This window comes from Drosophila mauritiana, chromosome 3R, assembly GCF_004382145.1.
Source record: "Drosophila mauritiana strain mau12 chromosome 3R, ASM438214v1, whole genome shotgun sequence".
Classification (NCBI taxonomy): domain Eukaryota; kingdom Metazoa; phylum Arthropoda; class Insecta; order Diptera; family Drosophilidae; genus Drosophila; species Drosophila mauritiana.
In genome coordinates this window covers 9465279-9486444 of record NC_046670.1, presented here as the reverse complement: position 1 = coordinate 9486444, position 21166 = coordinate 9465279, and the positions used below count along the sequence as shown (strand labels likewise).

General features: G+C 42.5%; 1 protein-coding gene across 3 annotated transcripts in view; it reads right to left on the bottom strand.

Moving 5' to 3' along the window:
- LOC117142849 (Down syndrome cell adhesion molecule-like protein Dscam2) overlaps positions 1-20144 on the bottom strand; it is a 35816-nt gene extending 15672 nt beyond the window's left edge. For all 3 annotated transcript variants that reach the window (XM_033307084.1, XM_033307083.1, XM_033307085.1), the window contains exons 1-9: positions 20077-20144; positions 18546-18689; positions 8050-8332; positions 7154-7373; positions 3853-3995; positions 2235-2396; positions 1829-1978; positions 1551-1671; positions 81-198 (exon numbers count right to left, since the gene is read on the bottom strand). In XM_033307084.1, the coding sequence (XP_033162975.1) occupies positions 81-198; positions 1551-1671; positions 1829-1978; positions 2235-2396; positions 3853-3995; positions 7154-7373; positions 8050-8089 (954 nt within the window). In that variant the 5' untranslated portion in view covers positions 8090-8332; positions 18546-18689; positions 20077-20144. The remainder of the gene's footprint in view (positions 1-80; positions 199-1550; positions 1672-1828; positions 1979-2234; positions 2397-3852; positions 3996-7153; positions 7374-8049; positions 8333-18545; positions 18690-20076) is intronic.
- Between the last annotated feature and the right edge of the window lie 1022 nt (positions 20145-21166).

Genomic DNA, 21166 nt, shown 5'->3' with positions numbered 1-21166 from the left:
ATTTAGTTTAGCGAAGTTTGACTGTATTCAGTAGCCCGAGCTACAGATTGTCAGCGGTTGGCAGTTGGACGGTTACTTACCCACTTGCCCGCATCGCGTTCGTCAGCATTTTTGATGAGCAGCAGTGTGCGCGAAAGTATCACTCGCTGTGACGAGGGTATGGGATAGAGGGCTGCCGAGTCGGACACGCGATACCAGCTATAAATCAGAGTGAGTATATATGTATGTAAAGCTGGTTGGCAAAGCCTCTGCCGAAGGCACAAGCTCTTTATTGATTTAAATTCGGGGCCTGCTGCTCGTCGAGCTGTATCTGCAAACAGTATCTGTCTCACATGCTGGCTAGCTCAGATCAATAAACTTAATTTTATTTGCACAGAAGCACTGCACTTCAATGCTTCCCTCAGGTATTTTCCGAGCACAAATATTATTTGAACAAATACTAACAGTTTTTGAATTGAAAGTAATAAACATTTTGATTCAATTAGCCGAATGCAGTGTTCTAAAAACATATTTAATACAATTCAAGTTGCACAGGCAATATCAATCAAAAAGTTAAATAGGTTTGTGATAACCTAGAAAGAAAGACAAACTCTATTTTGGCTCACTAAGTGAAATGTACTATTAAGGAGAGAAACTGGGCTCTGGCTGGAAACTCAATCAGTTACAGAATCACACACGAAATCAATAAAACCAAGGAACCTAGTTCGTTATTCCAGCCACGCCTGAACTTATGCCGAAAACAAAATTATCGCCCTTCTTCTGCGATTATAGTAATCAGCTGGGAATTTCCCCTCCTTTCAGGCGCTTTTCCCGTCTGGCTCGGCATTTATGTTTTTCCAGCAAGAACTTTGCTCTTTGCATGTTTGTCTTGTGTATTTTGATTTTTCGAGCTGTCTGCGTCCTTGTCGCGAAAATGTCCCCCACATGCGCCATATATATGTACTTCCACATATTCGTGAGGGGCTCATCAAGTGCTTAGAACTGCGTGAAATTTTAATAAGCCCTGCTAAGTGAAACAGACTGTTAAGTTATGCTATCCTATTGAGGTCCTTGCAAACTGTTTTATTTTGCTAATTATCTGTGAGGAGGGTTGAAGTCAGGGGTTACTTGATATGTGTTATTGGCCCAACTTTCGTGGACCCGAGAATTGCTTTTTATTGTTCGGCCAACAAAGTGTTGGGTCCAGTAAGTCAATCCACTGTGAGTGGGTAAACAAGATGATCAAGTTACTTGAAAGCCAAGTTACTGTGCGGATTGGCTTTCCAGTCTGTGCCTTTATTAGTTTGTTTTCCTCCCTGCTATTAGCACATGGCCTCGTTTCGTCCATGAAGTCACCTAATTAGCACTAAAACATCAGTCCCTAATATGCAATAAAACCAGCATCCCCAGGCAAACATTCAAATGCACTTAAGGGCTGTCTATAATCTCCAAACCGGAACCTCGTGATGTTATTTTATTGCCAGCTGCGTAGATACTTGGATACAGATACCATACACCCATTCCACAGTTAGAACAACAGGCCTTTTTGGCCTGGCAATCGGTTGACTCACGTAAATATGGGAAATGGGTTGCCCTGGATGTTGCACGGCAGATGAACGTCGTTTCCACGCTCCACGTGAATCTCCATCACCGGTTTCTGGGTGGTTCGAGGAGCAAGATTCTTGCTTAGCTCTGTGAAAGGTTACGGCATGAATAATGCAACAGATCACTTTAAATATATCATTATTGTCTATTCTTTGGAGTTGTACCAAAAAGTGTAATTTTAAGAACAAAATATACAGGTCAGGCTCCTATTTGAGCTCTTGTGTAAATACTTTTTGAAACTCACCTTTGACCTGCAGCATCACCGCATCGCTGCGCTGTCGCTCGCCGTTCAGTGTATTTGTCACCAGGCAGCTGAACTTCATCAGTCCGTCCTCAGAACGCACGGAGCGCACATAGAGATCCCCGGAGGCGGCGAGGACCACATAGCGACCCGCTGTTCGGAAATCATACACTCAGGTCACATAGATGACAAAAGCAAGGAAAAATCAAAACTCGCCGCCCGGCACCCGCTGCGTATACGCAACATTCGCCAATAAATGTCATCCGCCCCGTTGCCGCCAACCGCCAGCCCCGAATGCTGCAGCAAAAAGTGCAGTTTCATTGCTGGCGAGCAACAAAACCGAATCGTTGGCACATAAATTTCAGCTGCCGATAAACTCCCCCGCCCGTTAAAATGTGGCAACACTCACCGACATCCGACAGATCCGGCAGGAGTATCTCCTCGCCGCGATGCCAACTGGCCACGCGCACATAGGGCCGCACATACTCCGGAATGGCGCACTTAATCAACGCCGAATTTCCCAAATAGACTTCAGTGTTTTCCACGTGCACGTGGAATTGACGACGCACCACTGAAAGAGTGAAGGAAAAAAGAAATCGAAACAGTTGCAGAATCAGAAAAGGACTCCACGTTGGACTCCAATAGTTGTGGTTGTGAAAATATAACAAGTGATTGGTTCATTTTTATTAAACAGGAATTAAAACTACATTATAAATTACATTTTAATTAATTAAAGAATTTTCTTCAAGGTGCCGAAGTCTTTTTCAACTCTGAAGACCTTAAATATTTATGGTAGCCCAGCCAAATCATCGTGCTATACTGATTATTATTTTGCTCCTATTGTTTTGACCGCTGCTGTGAGCGCTGGATTGGGGAACTAAAGTCAACAAACGGCAGCACTGCTGCCTGCTCTCTGACGCAAACTGCGCATACAGATGAGCGCATAAAACGCTTTCGGGCAGCAGAATCCATGGCTGGCAGCCCCAATGGCACTGGGCCCAATAAACGGGGAACAATGCAGAATGGCTGCCGTTTAAATGAATGAAATTGCTTGAAATTACATGCAAAGCGGAAGTTGAAGAGCAGCCAAAATACTCGAAGGAAAAGCGACTGGCACTGGCTGAGTGGAAAGCGGGGCGACACAGATGATACACATGGAAAATGCAAAGTGTAAATATTGAATGAGATTTTAAGCGACTATCATGCAGCGTTGGTTTTTTCTGTGGGCCCCGCGGTCTATTGGGCTGGATTGGCGGGGCGGGAATTGTGTTTACTTAAGGCCAGGCTGTGCAAATTCGACCGACGAGCTGCGTTTTCGAGGTCAAGCACTAAGAGGCAGCGCAAATAGTGAGTGCATAAAATAATTAAGTTAATTTCGAGAGCCTCGAGAAAGTTGCAGCTGGCCAAGTCTGTCGCATCGATCACTGCTCAAGAGCTGGCAGGACTCTCGCAGGATATTAATGTTACATGAAGTGGAAGAGAAGGACGGAGAAAAGTGGCGCACAGGTGACATCCCAAGGGCTGCCAGAAAGCAGAGCCGTAAAGAATTCCAGGACAACGAACGTGAGCAGTTTTAAAATGTTGTCAACACAATGCACACTATCTATCTGCCAGTTAGCTTTGCCATCTTGGCTGTTTTCCAGCCAGATCGGACTACTGAAACTAAACACTACACTACTTTCAGCAGCACTTTCCTATGAAATAAATAAGAGATTCCCAGAAGTGTATAATAAATTACCCAGCATATTTCAACGATATCTAAAACTGAATTAGTTGTTTGGACTTTCATATAAAAAGTAGATTTTTGTACCGTATATGTTTAACATTTATTTGGCTACTATTTCTAAAAAATCCATAGCTGGAGCTGGATACACTGCTCTCCTCAGCTCGAGGCTCGGGTAAGTAATGTAACTGATGGCAGCAGCGCATTCCGCACTCCACGCCAATGGGCGTTTAGCCACTTGGCGCTCCGCCCGCTCCCGAGCTGGGATCCATTCCATAGCTCCACTAAAGTACATTACACTCACCTGCATGCACCTGAACATTTCGACTGAGGACGGTGCCCGCCTCGTTGCTCGCCCGGCATCTGTAGGTGGCCTCGTGAACATCCGTGCGATAATATTGGGCCAGGAATGGGGGGAAGTGCAGGGTGCCGTTGCCTGATATTTTCCTGCAAGTACAAAAGCATCGCCGGCGAACGGCGAAATGCAATATTTTAGTGGGCACATTCTTTCGAGGTTTCTTCTACATATTTATTTATTTATTTGCATTTGGGAATGGCGAACGTGGCGCACAAATTTGCTCCACAAAAGCGACAGCAAAGTGGCTGCCATTTGCTGGCTTGTATTTTTATAGCAATAGGGTACATGGGGCGCAAAGTGTGAATTTACATAAAAATGCAATAAGCTTAATGCCGGATGTGTGCATGTTGATCTCAAATGATGTGAAACGGCCTAAGCATCTAAGGATTGCACCTGCATTTTTAGAAAATCCTTTCATAGTTGAAATCTTTTTTTAACGTAGTATGCTATAGTAGAACCAACTAAACTTTAAGATTCTTACTTACTTCTAAAACAAAATAATTAACAATGCCCTGAGAAGTTTCCATATTACCTCAATCTGACGTCGAGAAATTGTTGCTCGAATCTGTTTCGGTTGTTTGCAAATTATATTCCGTCAGAAATTTCTGACAACATCAGTTGCTCTGCCGTCATCCAGTTGTCAGTGCGGCTTGTTTCTGAATCCGAATGCTGCCTAACATGATTTTCGAAATCAAACTTTAAGTCCCCGCAGGGCTTTAATGCATTTGATTAGCTCTCTGGCTTTGGATCAGGCCAAAACACATCAACCTCCCATCACACAAGTCAGGCAAGTTGCCGCAGAAACTACACATTCCTACCCTGCTACGCACTCCAAATGCAGATGCAGTCTCAGTACCGCTAATCATCTCAGCTGCAGTTGCATCGGGCTAACAAGCTATGACAACGATGGGTGCACATAAAGAAAATCCAGGCTCCATATCAATTTCCTTAAAATTTAAATTACCCTTAATACTCATGCAAATGAGCGTGCAACCAGCTGCACATATAAGTATGCAACAATTTATTTCAACTCAAAGTGCAGCCAAGGCGAAGATGCTCTTTTGCTGAATTCTTTTTGGCACCTTATTTTTCTTTGCAATATTTTACATAATTTAAAATATTTAAAAGCGAAATTTATCAAAGTGATCAACGAATAGTGCATACACCGTTCAGCATGGATCAGCATAAACTATCATAATTTTTCCTGGTGCAGCTGGTTGCGATTCTAGCTTGGCTTGTCCTGGTGTGGCACACTGAATGCTGATGCGAAGGACAACGAGCCAACCAACATCAACATCAACCGAAAAAGGGAAAACTTCATCAAGCGCTGTTTTCAAAAATGTTTAAGTGCCAGCAATTTGTTTACGTCTATTGCGTTTGCATGGAGCACACTGAAAAAAAGAGCCAGATAACTCCGTGCTCTATGCTCCTGCTCCATGTTCCCCGTGCTGTCCGTTTTCCATTTTCCGGAGTCAGTCCAGCCATCCATCCAACCGTCGGTGCAGTAGATAAGTACACGTCCTATATACTCGTCACTTGAACTCAGCCATGCTCTTTAGTAGCTTAAAATAAATTTTGTTTCATTTCTATGCACTGCCAACGCAACTGAGTTTTGTCTACTTTTTGGCTTTTTCGGGTTTGCCAGACTGACAGTCCTTGTCGACATATACTCGTATATATATATTTATATATATATATGATATATATATCGCATAGCCGTTTGGAATCCTCGGCTTTTGGAGATCACGTATTTGAAATGACATTTCATTTTGCGAAACATAAAAATTCTTTTAGTAAATTTGTTGCCATATGCGAGCGGTGAGTTTATACATTTTTATCTTCGTATTTATTTTTGGGTCGTGCGCTATTTTTACGATTTATCTGCTTTATGTGTTTGTCTGTCATTTTCATATATATGATTATTATTATTTTCTCCCGTTGTGCAATAATCTGTTTAAGAGCCCGTAGAATGGATCAGCGGCAATTTGTTAAAAGAGCTCTAAACCAAACAAATAGTGGCACATATATTTATTTGAGTAACAGCCCGCAGTCCACCGGCAAAAGTGCGTTAATTTCTTTTTTTTTTTTTGTTTGCCTCTACTAATGGATTTCAACAAAATAACCGCAAATTAAGGCCTTACTTGTGTGAGAAACTAATGTACTCTCCGTGATTAATGCTAAACGCGTGTGTGCTTTCCCATTCAACTTGTCATTCGCGAACGTCTGCGTTTTTAATATTTTAAATGCTAGCACACATGTCGCTAACAGATGCAGAGTATAGAAAAAGTCACAAGAGGGATAAACACCCAGGGACAAAATAATGGCTCTAGTAAGTAGAGCTTATCCTTAAACTAACATATTACTTACGACTTTGATAAAACGATTCTTATATTCTTAAAAAATAATTTTAAAAATGTAATATTTTCAATGGGTAAAGCCACATGAAAATATACCTAATATAAGAAATTATCTTACATTTTGTAAAACAATTATTTAGTGCTAATTCTTTGACCCCGCCTGTGTGTATATGAGTATTGCTCTGTCGGCAACTTGGTTGCATTACTTTTGTGTAATTTCTTTGGCTTTTTCAGGCAACAAAACCAAAAGCGCATCTTTTGTCTGGTATCCCGCAGTGTTGTTCTTGTTGCCTTTCAAGCATTTTCATTGAAAATGTACCCACCAACTGGGATGAGGATTGTGGAGGAGAAGGAGGAGGTCGGTCGCAGAGACGAATGTCTGTTAACATTGATTTTCACAGCTTTTCGCGACGGAGTCTTTGCGCAATGTCAATTAAAACGAAGCAATTCGGAAAATATAACATTAAGGCAACCCGCAAAACTGAAGCCGCAGGAGTGTGACTTTCGAAACCGCCGTCAGGAAGCCAAACGACACATACTTTTAACCGCCAACTCGCAACCATAATAGGTACACATAGAGAAATTATAAAAATGATAAAAAAATTACAAAGGTGCATGCGAATATTATTAGTTAAATAACATAAAGAGCCTTTAAAGGGAACAATTATTTGCAAGTTAATAAGAAAATCAATTAGTAACCAATACCTTTGTATGTCTTTAAACACTTTCTGCTAATTCAAGGAAATACAAATCCTTACTTCCAGATAAATGCTAATTATGCTACACCAAAGCAACCATTACGTGGACAGCCATACTTTTTCGCCCAGTGGAGGATGTGCATCCGCTTATTACTTGACAAGTGCATTGTTGCGGAGACCGCAGGAACTTACCTGAGGCCCGGCACCTGGGTGGCCAGCGATCCGTCGCGGAGCACCCACGTGACGAGGGGCGGCGGGCTGCCGTGGGCGGTGCAGGTGACCTGGGCGCCCGTGTCGTTGCCGAAGAGCAGCCGGGGTGCGGGCTCCAGCAGGAATGTGGGCACCCGTAAGCCGCTTGTGGCCAGAAGTGGTGTGGCAAGGACGGCCAGCAGCAACGCTCCCAAAAGCAGCGCTATAAAAGGGGGGGAAAATGTCGAGAGGGGGCAGGTTAATTACCAACATTGTGGCTATATGGCTTGTTTAAAACTTTAATGTCGCCGCAGCTGCCGGCATTCCACCATGTGTATGTGTATGCGTATGTGTTTTTGTGCAACTCGAGTGCAACTCATAAATGCGGTTAATTTGGATTCGGTTTCGTTTACCCGCCGCCAGCGAGCCCTTGATTCAGATACGGATTCAGACTCACATTTGGGCGCCACTTGACTGCTGAGCCGAGCCACTTGCAAAGCGGTTTAGCGGCTGCAACCTGCAGCCAACTTTTTGATAAATTTGTGCAGTCTGTGTGCTGTTTGCTCTTATGGCTGGTTGAAGACTGCAGCTGGGGCAAAAACAATAATAATAACGTTGTAATGTGGGACGCAAACAGCAAGCTCGACTTATAGTCACCCACTACTTTATTTAATAACTCTCAAGCTAGTTTTTTAACTTTAAAAGAAAAGTATTTAAGTTACAGCAGTATATTTGAATACTATTCTGTATACTATATTTCTAACATTTGTTTAGCTTTAATACACACATTTTCTGAAATGATTTTCAGGGTACTGTGTAACCAATTTGTCTGCCGTGCATATTGTTTTTTGCTGGAATAAAACAAACGTAGTGTGAGGTATGCCTGCTTTGAAACTTACCCTTTTCCAGGACTAGACAAGGAGGCTCTAATAAACTCATTTCGTTGCATGAAAATTCAATGTGTGGCTGGTAGAAAATTAAATTTAGTTTCGTTTCGTTTAGTTTAGTTTTGCAGCAGCTTCTCCTTGTATCCGGGCTTGTTTGTTTATCCAATATGAACGTACACTGCTCTTTCCACGTGGCTTTTCCTATATTTGGCCTTTGTTTAAGCCCCTTGCTGCTGTTATTATTTCTGTTTCTATTTGGAAATTTGCAGTTCAGCTTCTGATGTTGCTCAGCCACCTGAAATGCATGAAAGATGAAAGCCAACAGTTTAATTTACATATGCATTATGAAAATGTTATCCTTGCTATTGTTTGGCTGCCGAAATTGTAAAAGCTTGCATTTTTAAACCAAAATAAGTTAGCTAAGCAATTATGTGTTGCACAAGTCTGGATGAACTTTCAAATTGGAGAGAGTCAAATTAAAATAAATACGCTCAAAAGGATGTCGTCGTTACGTCGAATTTCGTTACGTGCGTTTGTTAGTGACTTTCAACAAAATGTAATATGATGTCTACAAAAGAATAAAATATGAATTCCAATGAATTGCACATTTGAATTGAACTAAACAGTTTTAAATTTAAATTTTAAGGCTTCGTCTAAACCCTGCATGTCAAGTTCAAATGATTTTCGACGCATAGGTTCGCCGTTCAACAATTCCCCACTAAAGCTTTGTAAACAATGCAAAGGACAATTACAACAATTCGACGTACAGCATACACAAAGTGCTATATAAATATGCCGAAAGTGGAAAACACATGACGGCAGAGGCGAGAAATCAACACGAGTCCTGTGAATTGGGGAGCTCCTATCCTCGCAATGCGCCCAACAGAAGCAACCTTCGCATACGGAAAACATACACACATCACACACATCCGAAAAACACATACATAAATGGAGGGAAATCCTGCGTTTGCATTGCTGTAGAGCTCTTGGCAAATACATTTAACGTGTATTTATGAGCGAGCATACGAAATGAATGACTTTTGCCATCATTAAATTTTATTTCGAATGCCCCGGCCCAAGTTTCCCCTCGCACGAGCTGCCGACTACAATGAAGAAGACATAAACATGTTTTGAGGTCGAGAAGCAGGGGTTCAACAGCCGGGGAGCAGAATCCTTTGCCGCCACCCATCTCGATTTTCCTGTTTCCTTAGCCAGTCGGGCACTTAGCTTAGCGACTAAATAAACATCATCATGACACCCATTACACACAATCGACAGGCATTGGGTTTTACAGTGCAAGAATATGCCAAGAATTTCAAGAATTAATAATGCATTGAAATTCATTTTTGTATTATCAAAATGTATCTATTTAACTGGAGCTAGAGAATTCAGTTCAGATAGTTTTGTTTGGGCACTTATAGATTCGAAGATCTGTAAATTCAGAACCTGTAATGTTAAATTACCGATAAAAGTAATCACAAATCTTAATTTTCTGTGTAATTTCGTGGATGGTGTGCGCTCGGGACATCAGAGGGGCGGGAAAGTAGGCGTGAGGGTCATACTGAAGAGTTCTTTGAATGTTTGCAACTTGACACCTTTTTAGACGGCACATATGGGCGGAGGAAGCGGATCTGTTTGCATTTAATTGAGAATTTGAAATGATTTGTTTATTCTGGCAGCGTCTTTTGTTGAGCGATTTGCCACGAGCAATTCGTTTCTTTGCTCAGCACTTGGACGGCATCCTTCTCTCCGAGTCCTTGCAAAGCACAAACACACACACGCACAGCCGGGAAAAGACTGTGGTGTGTGTGTGTGTGTGCTGGTGTTAGCTCTTTATTTTTAATGAGTTTTTATTTTCCACGCCTTTGTGCCGTCCAACTGTCTGACTTCGGGATCCCTGTGCCGGCGGAGGTGGACCAGCTTCAGCTGACAGGATACAAGCCGCATCCGCCCCACATCCTGCACCCTTCGTCCTGCGTCCTTCATCCGGCGCCCTCGCAAAGCGATTACTTTGGCTTGTGTGTCGGGTGTCATAACTGCTAACTGTCAGCAAATTTGACACTAAATATGTGGACGGCGCTTTAGTTGTGTCACTCTGGATTATATAAGCTTTTTGTAACTGGGTGTTGCCGTTTGGCGCAGTTGAGCTCTTGTTTATTTTACTTCGGTGTGATGTGTGGCATTATTATAAGTCTGTTTATTTGTTTTGATAATCCAGTTATGGGAATTCGGCGGTTGTGCAGTTGCGTGTTGGTTGCTACCAGCATTTTGCTAATTGACAATGAATAAAACATTTTGAATCTAACTTTTTAAGCTTAATAGTATTCCTGTTTCGCGATTTTTTCGCATAACACTAAATCCGCTGAACAAAAAAAATTAAAAATGCTTGAATTCTTTTTTCATCGAGTATCAGTTGAGTAAATGTAAATACATGAAGCTTACATTGGCAAGACGAAGTTTTTAATTCAATCTAAAAAGATATCTGTCAAATTGAACCAACTAATATTATGAAATCAAAAGTGCCTAAGTGCCTAAGGAGTTTTATTTTCCACAGTCTTCGGGTGGAGACGTGTTTCTTTCAAGCTACGAATAGCAAGTTCTAAAAACTACAACAGTATAGTGAAAGTTAAACACAAAGTGTAAAGTGCAGTTTGCACAACTAACAATTATTGACTATAGTAATTATTTACTAAAATAAATAATTATTCCATATTGTTCTGGTAATTGTTATATGTGGACTTAGAACAATGAATCAAAACGACATACGTTCTCAGCGACAATGTGAACAAGACGAGCGCCGGCTCTCTTTACAACGCAACAATGCATACTTTTCTTTCGTCTCACCGCAAATCGGAGATCGAGCACCCTCACCTTCAACTAACTCGAAACTTTTGCCCTCAGCGAACGACAGACCGCGTTCTTGCTCTCCCTCTCTGCCTGCTTCGGCTCACAAGTCGTGGAGCGAAGAGACCGCCTCTCCTACCCCGCTCCTCTCGCAGCGCCAAACGACCGTCCCGGGTAACTGTAACACTGCAATAACGAGTGCAGTGACCTCACTGGCAACTGCCACAACATCAACTTCGTCAGCGGCCCAACTAATTATCGCTGTGCCAGCTGTAAATAATTCAGCAGCACTGACCGTTTGCAACAACAATAATGCACGTAAAGAAGAATCAAAACAAAAGCAGAAGTCGATTTCGACTGTGCAGACTGGCATGGATCGCTACATCCAAATCAAGAGAAAGCTCAGCCCTCAAAACAATAAGGCAGGTAATCAACCCAAAATCAATCGAACCAACAACGGCAATGAAAACTCTGCAGTAAATAATTCAAACCGATATGCTATCTTGGCTGATTCTGCGACCGAACAACCCAACGAAAAAACGGTAGGGGAGCCAAAAAAGACCAGGCCTCCACCAATTTTCATACGAGAACAAAGTACAAATGCACTTGTAAATAAACTCGTTGCTTTGATTGGTGACAGCAAGTTCCACATTATCCCACTTAAAAAAGGAAATATTCATGAAATAAAACTACAGATCCAAACAGAAGCAGACCACCGTATAGTGACTAAATACCTAAATGATGCTGGTAAAAACTACTACACATACCAATTAAAAAGTTGCAAAGGGCTACAGGTAGTACTTAAGGGCATTGAAGCAACAGTGACACCAGCTGAGATAATTGAGGCTCTGAAGGCCAAAAACTTTTCTGCAAAGACAGCTATTAATATTTTAAACAAAGACAAAGTTCCGCAGCCACTATTCAAAATAGAACTCGAACCAGAGCTCCAGGCACTAAAGAAAAACGAAGTGCACCCAATATACAATTTACAGTACTTGCTACATCGGAGGATCACCGTGGAGGAGCCGCACAAACGTATCAATCCAGTTCAATGTACTAATTGCCAAGAATACGGCCACACCAAGGCATACTGCACCCTTAAGTCCGTATGTGTTGTCTGTAGCGAACCTCATACTACCGCAAACTGCCCCAAAAACAAGGACGATAAGTCTGTGAAGAAATGCAGTAACTGCGGGGAAAAACATACTGCAAACTACAGAGGCTGTGTGGTGTACAAAGAATTGAAGAGCCGCCTAAACAAACGTATTGCCACAGCACATACATACAACAAAGTCAATTTCTACTCTCCGCAACCGATTTTTCAACCACCCCTAACTGTCCCAAGCACTACTCCAACAATTTCTTTCGCTAGCGCCCTAAAATCCGGACTAGAAGTGCCCGCCCCACCGACAAGAACTGCTCATTCCGAACATACACCGACAAACATCCAACAAACACAACAAAGTGGCATCGAAGCTATGATGCTATCCCTACAGCAAAGCATGAAAGACTTCATGACGTTCATGCAAAATACTTTGCAAGAGCTCATGAAAAACCAAAATATCCTGATTCAACTTCTTGTATCTTCAAAATCCCCATAATGGCTTCCCTACGGATATCTCTGTGGAACGCAAATGGCGTTTCACGGCATACACAAGAGCTCACACAGTTCATTTACGAAAAAAACATCGACGTAATGCTACTATCAGAAACGCACCTCACAAATAAAAACAATTTTCATATACCAGGATACTTGTTCTATGGTACAAATCATCCAGATGGTAAAGCTCATGGAGGCACTGGAATACTCATCAGAAATCGCATAAAACACCACCACTTAAACAATTTTGACAAAAACTACTTACAATCTACGTCCATAGCCTTACAACTCAACAATGGTTCAACGACTCTAGCCGCAGTCTACTGCCCACCGCGCTTTCCAATCTCTGAGGATCAATTCATGGAATTCTTTAACACACTAGGTGACAGGTTCATCGCAGCGGGTGACTATAACGCCAAGCACACCCATTGGGGATCTCGACTTGTGTCGCCAAAGGGTAAGCAATTGTACAATGCGCTTACGAAGCCAGAAAACAAGCTAGACTATGTATCCCCGGGTAAGCCTACATACTGGCCAGCAGACCCGAGAAAAATCCCAGACCTGATCGATTTTGCAATTACTAAACATGTCCCCCGCAACATGGTCACCGCCGAAGCACTAGCAGATTTATCATCAGATCACTCACCTGTTTTTCTAAATATGCTAACTCGCCCCCACATCGTCGACCCACCGTATAGACTCACAAATTTTAGAACAAACTGGCCAAGGTATCAAAAGTATGTCTGTTCACACATAGAACTAACGACGGCATTATCTACAAAGGAGGATATAGACAAGTCAACGGAAACTCTTGAAAACATTTTAGTTTCGGCTGCAAAGGCTTCAACCCCGCCAGTGACGTATGCAAAACCAAACTACATCAAAACTAATCGCGAAATCGAGCGGCTGGTATTAGATAAACGACGCCTACGAAGGGATTGGCAGTCTAATAGATCACCAATTACTAAGCACATGCTTAAGATAGCCACACGCAGGCTTACCAATGCTCTCAAACAAGAGGAAAAAAACAGCCAACGTTCATATATCGAGCAACTCTCTCCCACCAGCACTAAGTACCCTCTTTGGAGAGCTCACAGAAACCTAAAGACTCCAATAGCGCCAATTATGCCACTCCGAAGTCCCTCTGGCACCTGGTTTCGAAGTGATGAAGAAAGAGCCAGTGCTTTCGCTGACCATTTACAAAATGTATTCCGACCAAATCCCTCTACCAACACATTTATTCTCCCTCCTTTAATAGCAGCCAATCTAGATCCTCAAGAACCCTTTGAATTCCGACCATGTGAACTAGCAAAGGTTATCAAAGAGCAACTGAACCCAAGAAAATCGCCTGGCTACGACCTAATAACTCCAAGAATGCTCATTGAACTCCCAAAGTGTGCTATTCTTCACATCTGCCTGTTGTTCAACGCAATCGCCAAGCTTGGATACTTCCCTCAAAAATGGAAAAAGTCGACCATAGTAATGATTCCAAAGCCAGGAAAAGATAAAACGCAGCCATCATCATATAGACCGATAAGCTTACTAACATGTCTTTCAAAGCTGTTTGAAAAAATGCTACTCCTTCGGATTAGCCCTCATCTTAGAATAAACAACACACTTCCAACACATCAATTTGGCTTTAGAGAAAAACATGGAACCATCGAACAGGTCAACAGAATCACGTCAGAAATTCGTACTGCTTTTGAACATCGAGAATACTGCACAGCCATTTTCCTAGACGTCGCGCAGGCATTTGACAGAGTGTGGCTCGATGGACTTTTGTTTAAAATAATCAAGCTGTTGCCCCAAAACACACATAAGCTACTGAAGTCATACCTATATAACAGAGTGTTTGCAATAAGATGCGATACAAGCACTTCACGCGATTGCGCAATCGAAGCTGGAGTGCCGCAAGGCAGTGTACTGGGTCCAATCTTATACACCCTGTATACGGCGGATTTCCCCATAGACTACAATCTAACAACCTCCACGTTCGCTGATGATACCGCGATACTCAGTCGCTCGAAATGCCCAATAAAAGCCACGGCACTCCTATCCCGACACTTAACATCTGTAGAACGATGGCTTGCCGACTGGAGAATTTCAATAAATGTTCAAAAATGCAAGCAGGTTACCTTTACCTTAAACAAACAAACATGCCCACCACTGGTCTTGAATAACATATGCATTCCACAAGCCGACGAGGTAACATATCTGGGAGTTCATCTGGACAGGCGGCTCACTTGGCGCAAACATATAGAAGCCAAATCGAAACATCTTAAACTTAAAGCAAGGAACCTCCACTGGCTCATAAATGCTCGCTCTCCACTTAGTCTGGAGTTCAAAGCTCTTCTATACAACTCCGTCTTAAAACCTATCTGGACTTATGGCTCCGAGCTGTGGGGCAACGCATCCAGAAGTAACATAGACATTATTCAGCGAGCACAGTCAAGAATTCTGAGAATTATCACTGGAGCGCCGTGGTACCTTCGAAACGAAAACATACACAGAGACCTAAAAATCAAATTAGTAATCGAAGTAATAGCTGAGAAAAAAACGAAGTATAACGAAAAGCTGACCACCCATACAAATCCCCTCGCAAGAAAACTAATCCGAGTATGCAGTCAAAGCCGGCTGCACCGCAACGACCTCCCAGCCCAGCAATAAACTTATTAGGGCATTAATGAAAAAAAAAAAAAAAAAAAAAAACTATCACTAAGTGAAAGTTAATTAAGTTAGATTAAGATTTGAACACTTATTGTTAGTCTCTTAACACAAAGGGAAGATTCAATAAATAATAAAAAATTAAAAAAAAAAAAAAAAAAAAAAAAAAGTGCCTAAGGGAAAGCTTTATTTAGCAGTGTTGATTTTAATGCCGAAAGGTGCTGACATTTTTCTTTTCCCTCCCTAATAAGTTGATATAAAGCTCCTTATTCCCCTCGTACTGGGCTTATCCATTAGGAACATTAGGTTCATCTTCGCCAACGTGGAAACAATTCGTAGCAGGCAATCAATCCTGCACAATGGAATCCCCGAAAACAGGGCACTTGCCATTGCTGCAGCTCGCCAATGCAACGGATACTCCTTGGGAGTCCTTTGCTCAGCATGCACCTTGAGCTCACGAGTGGATGTTTTCATTTTTCATTTCACACCTCCTGTTTCCCACTCCAGGATTTGTGTGGCGTGAAAGGCTTTAAGTGCGGAACGCCACAACAAACAGCAAAAGCAATAGCGACGGCAACAATTCAAAGGCAACATGGCCATGCCTTCATGTGTTGCCGAGGCAGTCGAGCGAAAATCACCCCCTGATCCCAAGAACACTGAGGAAAATCAAAGCGCATATAGGCACAGTATTTAATACAAAACTGGCTTTCAAAGTTTGTTAATTTTGGTATATGAACAAGAAACATACATTAATTAGCGATTGTATCTATTGACTGCATTGATTTTTTTCAGTGCAGCTCTCATGTCCTAGCTGAGGTTAAACGTTGCTGCATCCGCCGCTGCCACGCCCTTATCCGGTGAAAGGAGTGAGTGTTGGTCCTTGCAACTGGAAAGTGGGGGGCAAGTGGTGGTCTGATGGTTGGCGGTGGTGCAGGCGTTAAGCAATATAATTTTTCTTGCTTTGAGACGGAGCTGTTGAATCGTTTTAATGCTCGTCACCTACACTGTTTGCCTTCTTTTTGTTCTTGCATGCATAAGGTGTTGCATATATGTACGGTCATGTATAAGTAGAGTACATATTCGCAGCACTTTGGGGCGGATGTGTTTGCGTTTAGCGCAGGTTGACAGCTTGGCAATTTATATGCCCGACTTCCTGCCAGCCGGTGGTTTAAAGGTGACTTAAAGCCGTGCCCCTCCTCGCAGCGCCAGCAATTTCCTGTTGCCAGCACCCACGGTTGGATCCCCGTGCTGCGGCCTAATGCGAAATGCCCGGAACAATGGATCCATTTGCACTCGCCGAGACTGAAGTGCAACTCTTTGGTTATAGCCAACAAAGGCTCTTGGCCGCAAGTCAAAGAGCATCCGTCGCGGACCACGGCCCTAGTAAATGGCCGGGCTATGGCTCCAAGTACGGCTGCGAAACAAAACGGACTCTGGAACAACGTGCTCCCAACCTGGACAATAGTTCAGGATGAACTGAAATGAGGCTAAGACTACACTTAAAGCAATGTAACAGACTGATGCGAGCTATTCCACTGGCTGGTTTGAAAAGTGCAATGCTTAATAGATGTGATACAAAATAAAATTCATTAAAAAGCTTACATATTTTGTGTAACACTTTTTGTTCAGCTTATTCAATTAACAGCTATGGTGAATTTTTCTATTATAAAATCGTTTTTTAATTATTGAAGTGCCAGCAGTCCAGTAAGCAAATGTAAATTGTATGTATACACAAAAAAATAACTTTTAATTAGCTTCTAAGAAAATGTAATTATATTGGCAAACAAAAACGAAAATATAATTTAAAGCCGGTTTTTTTTTTTACAAATTAATTACAATTTTTTTCAATGTGCTTGGGGATGGGCCACCGGAAATGCAAAGGCGACGAGCCACCTAATAACATTGCGCCCTCGCCGACCCATGGAGAACGCCCCCGCTTCATCCCGCTTCCGTCCCCGATATCGCGTGTCCCTACAAATGTTTGGCCACCTTTTATATAACATCAATTCGGGCACAACAGCGGTTGTCTAGAAGGGCAACAAGAAAAATGAGGCACGGCAACAGCAAAATGTAATGGGCGCGCATATTTTTTCTGCCATGGCAACTTTCTATTGTTCGCCGTCTGGCGCTGCAACCGTCCCTTTGGGATCCGGATTCTACAGATACATAGTATATCTGCGATGGTTCCAACGGCTCCAGCGGTTCAGCGATGCTGCATTGTCACATTGACAAGCCCCCGAGCTTTCTGTGCTGTGTCCCTCTATCTTTGTTCTTGGCCCTCTGGCGTTTTCGAGTGCCTTTGTTTAGTCGCTGTTGGATGCACAGTAACTAATTCAGATTTGCATATGACTATTCTCTTTAACATTTAGGTATTTGCCATGAGAAATTAAATAAGCCTTCCTTAAAACATATCCAGGTAATCTGTTTTTAGTTAAATTTTACATTTTATAGAATTTTTTTAGTCCCTTATTTTTTCAGTGCACCCTGGCTGCTGTCGTGCAGCACGGGGTACTTGTTGTTATTATGAATAAAGTTGACTTGAGTGTATTGCGAGGACGTTGGCCATGGCGGTGACATCGCTGGCTCGTCTGACAAATAAATTTAATTGGTACAACCGCTGCCAGCTTACCCTGTTCGCAACTCTTTAAAATTTTCCGCTTGATAGCAGTTGGAGGTGTCGAATGAGGAAGTAATTTGGCGTGAATGTGGAAGACATAAAGACGTAATGAGACCGCTAAATGCAGCTGTAATGACAGCGACGATTATATCTTCTAGGAAGTTCAGTGGACTGGATGGAAAGTGAAAAGCTGACTCATCCACGAATCCAAACCTTTTAAGATATGCTACTTTTATCCGTTTTAAGCCCTTTAATAAAAGCTAGAAACCCAACTGGCATCAAACAGAATTGCAGAATGCAGTAGCGCACTCAGAAGAATGGCAAAAAAAAGGTGTGGTTTTTTTTTTGTGAAACTCAACCGAATCGATTAGAATTTCCAATAAAATGTAAATTTTTCCCTTGACCACATTCCTTTGCCTTTGTGCACCCGCTATGCCGGATAACTCTTCAAGATTGGCTTCACAGTCGCACCCGCTGCATACAAATATTTTCCGAGATTAAAATTTAATGGACACCCCACCGACAAAGCCACAGCCAAGGTCTCCGATGGCCGGTCGAACAGAAATTGGCAGCCTTGTGCAACATTTCCAGCTTATCTCCGGGCAATGCATAATTCAACAGCTTGCGGATCCCAGAAGCAAAAACCAAACCAGAAAACGAAAAATGCGAGAAAGCATGGCCGAAAAAGCAAACCAATTCTCGTTGGCCAAGCGAGCAACTCAATTTGCTTAGACTAAGCAACAAAACAAGCGGCGAAAACTGCGAATCATTCAGTGAAATTACCTCGTTATCTTGCAGTTCTGAAATCCTTCGTCCTGGCTGCAGGATCCCTCGCTCATATGAAGTCGTCTGACATAGGATGGTGATTTTATTATTTTTGGCAGCTTGCCCGGAACACTAACACATATGTCTGGCAGCTTACACATGCTAGATGGCGGAAAAAAACATCATGGCAGATTTTGCGGCTGCATTCAACAATTGCCAAAAGGTGGTCCGCAAAAAAAAGGAAGAAGGCATTCGCTGGAGAAAGGAGAACGAATCGCGGCCATAAATTATACGCAGTGCATAGACGGTAAATTTTTATGGACTTGTGACTGGGTAGCGATTTTGGACTCGTTTCTCCATCCCCCTTCCCAATTCGAGCGTTTTTCCGCCCCTCCTTTCGGCCATTGTTGCCGCACTTTTATCACACTTTGATAATCGCAAGGCACATGCTTCACGGCACGTCATCGCTGACAGCTCGGTGGCCATTCGATTCAATTTGCCGCTCCATAAATTTCCACAAAAAGTCACCGCTACATTTGCATTTTTCCCAACGAGAATATTCGCCGGTGTTTTCCCGGTCTTCTTTTTCGCTCGCTTTTTATCGAGGTTCACTTGGCCAACCTTTTTCACACTTTTCCATTAGCCAGCATTCGGCCTGCTTAGCGCTCAAATTATTTCACCTTTTATTCAATTTACTTTATCCACTTGCCCGGGGGGTCCTTTTTCGGTTTGGGCTTGTGCTTGTGTGTATGTGTGTGTATGCACCAGCAGCTTCCGTTTCCGGTTCCGGTTGGGAAGTTCGAAGCCCGCGTGCACACAAAAGCGTAAGCGTTTCGGCCGGCCCAGTGAAAATCCACTTTTGTTACATTTTTTATGAACACATTCGTGCGGACAAATAACCCGTGAAGTCAGTAAAATCCACGATAAAACCAAACACCACTCACACCAACACACACGCACGAATACTCGTAGGAGCGAACAAACAAAATGTCAGCTTCAAAATTGCGCTGCATAGTTTTAGGCAGCGCCACAAATACACATCAAAATCTCACAGTTGCCGAAGCATTGACGTGTGCACTGAGAGAATGTTTGGGTCATATGTAGATAGTCCACTTGCGCGTAAGTCAAAATAGATTTAAAACAACATTCGCTTATACAAATATGAAATTGATTTAAGTGCCCGAATTTCACAGATTTATTTGTCGGCATTTGTACTAACAACTAAAAACTAAAATTTATATTAGTTGGTTTTAGTTCTGAAACAAATAGTTTTTTGGGTTCTTATCTTAAAGTTGAATGAATGCTTTCTTTCTGTGTACTTATCCCTTTATGCCCACACATTCTCGCCCACACACTCGTGCACTGGCCACTATCACCGTTGGCACTATAGTCATTCCCCGAGGCAGCATCCATTAATGCTTTTTCCATTAAATCCCCAAATAGTGCCTAACACACACGCACACCCGGCGGATAGTTCATCCTGTTCTTTGTAGTTGCGTGTGTGTGTGTGTGTGTGTGAGTCGATGCTTAACCAATACTAAAACACTACCGCTGGCTACTATTGACGCTATCCCGATTTCATCCGCTTGACACGTCCAAACAGTTCGAAACGCCGGCAATGACTGAATCCTGAAATCGTCCTTCGCTGACGACGTCGCTGCGGCGTCGCAGCGCTGCCCTCATCCTGTCGCTTGGGCTTATCTCTGTCAGCGTAATCGTTTCACACACACATCGCCCCACTTTATTGACCGAGCAGCCACCCGTCCACCCAGCGCCTCCCACTTTTGGGGCCGTTACTGCAACTGTTGCCACTCGTGGCCCACAATCGAACGACGCCGACTGCGACGCCGGCTGAGCAGTCGGCACTGCGCCGGCGTCAGCGCATCCTTCGGCATTTCTCTTCTCTCGCAGGACCTTCATTCTCTTTGCTATCTGTCTGGCAATGTCCCTCGGGAAAATAAAAAGAGAAAAATAAAGTACAAAGAGAAATAAAAGAGAACACTAGGAGGGGATGGTGGGTGGCTTTCACTTGTTGTTGCTCTGCGGTTGTTGACATTTCTGTAAATGACAAAAGTCCAGGGATATCCATGTCTTCTTTTAATTCATTCTACAACATCAAAAACGCCATTGAAAAAGGAAAGATTTTTATTGAATGCAGAGCGAGATTTAGTAAATGACATGGAATTTAGTATGCATGGTTATTGAAAAAAGTACGAATATAAATAACTTAGATATATAATATATTTTCGTACCTTTTATTTATTTGGTTATAAACATAATTTTAATATTTTGCAAAATAAATTCTTGTTAGCATATATTGTAAGATTTTTAAAGAACGTTAAAGGTTTATATTTAGATCAAGCCTGAATTGTTGCGATGTGGAAGTATAATAAATACGTAACCGCAACATTTGATTCCGCGCTTTGACAGCAAAATTTGATTTAAAACCTTTCAGCCTGGCATTAGCGAGGAAATAAAATAAACACAGCTTCTAAACTCGTATATCTGGTATAAACACCAGTCTTCAATATTGTTGTATCTCGCTGAATTCCCATTGAATGCTAAATCCGCTTTTACTGCATTCCGACTGCAATGGGCACTTCATCACCTCTGCGGCGACATGTGACATCATAAATCAC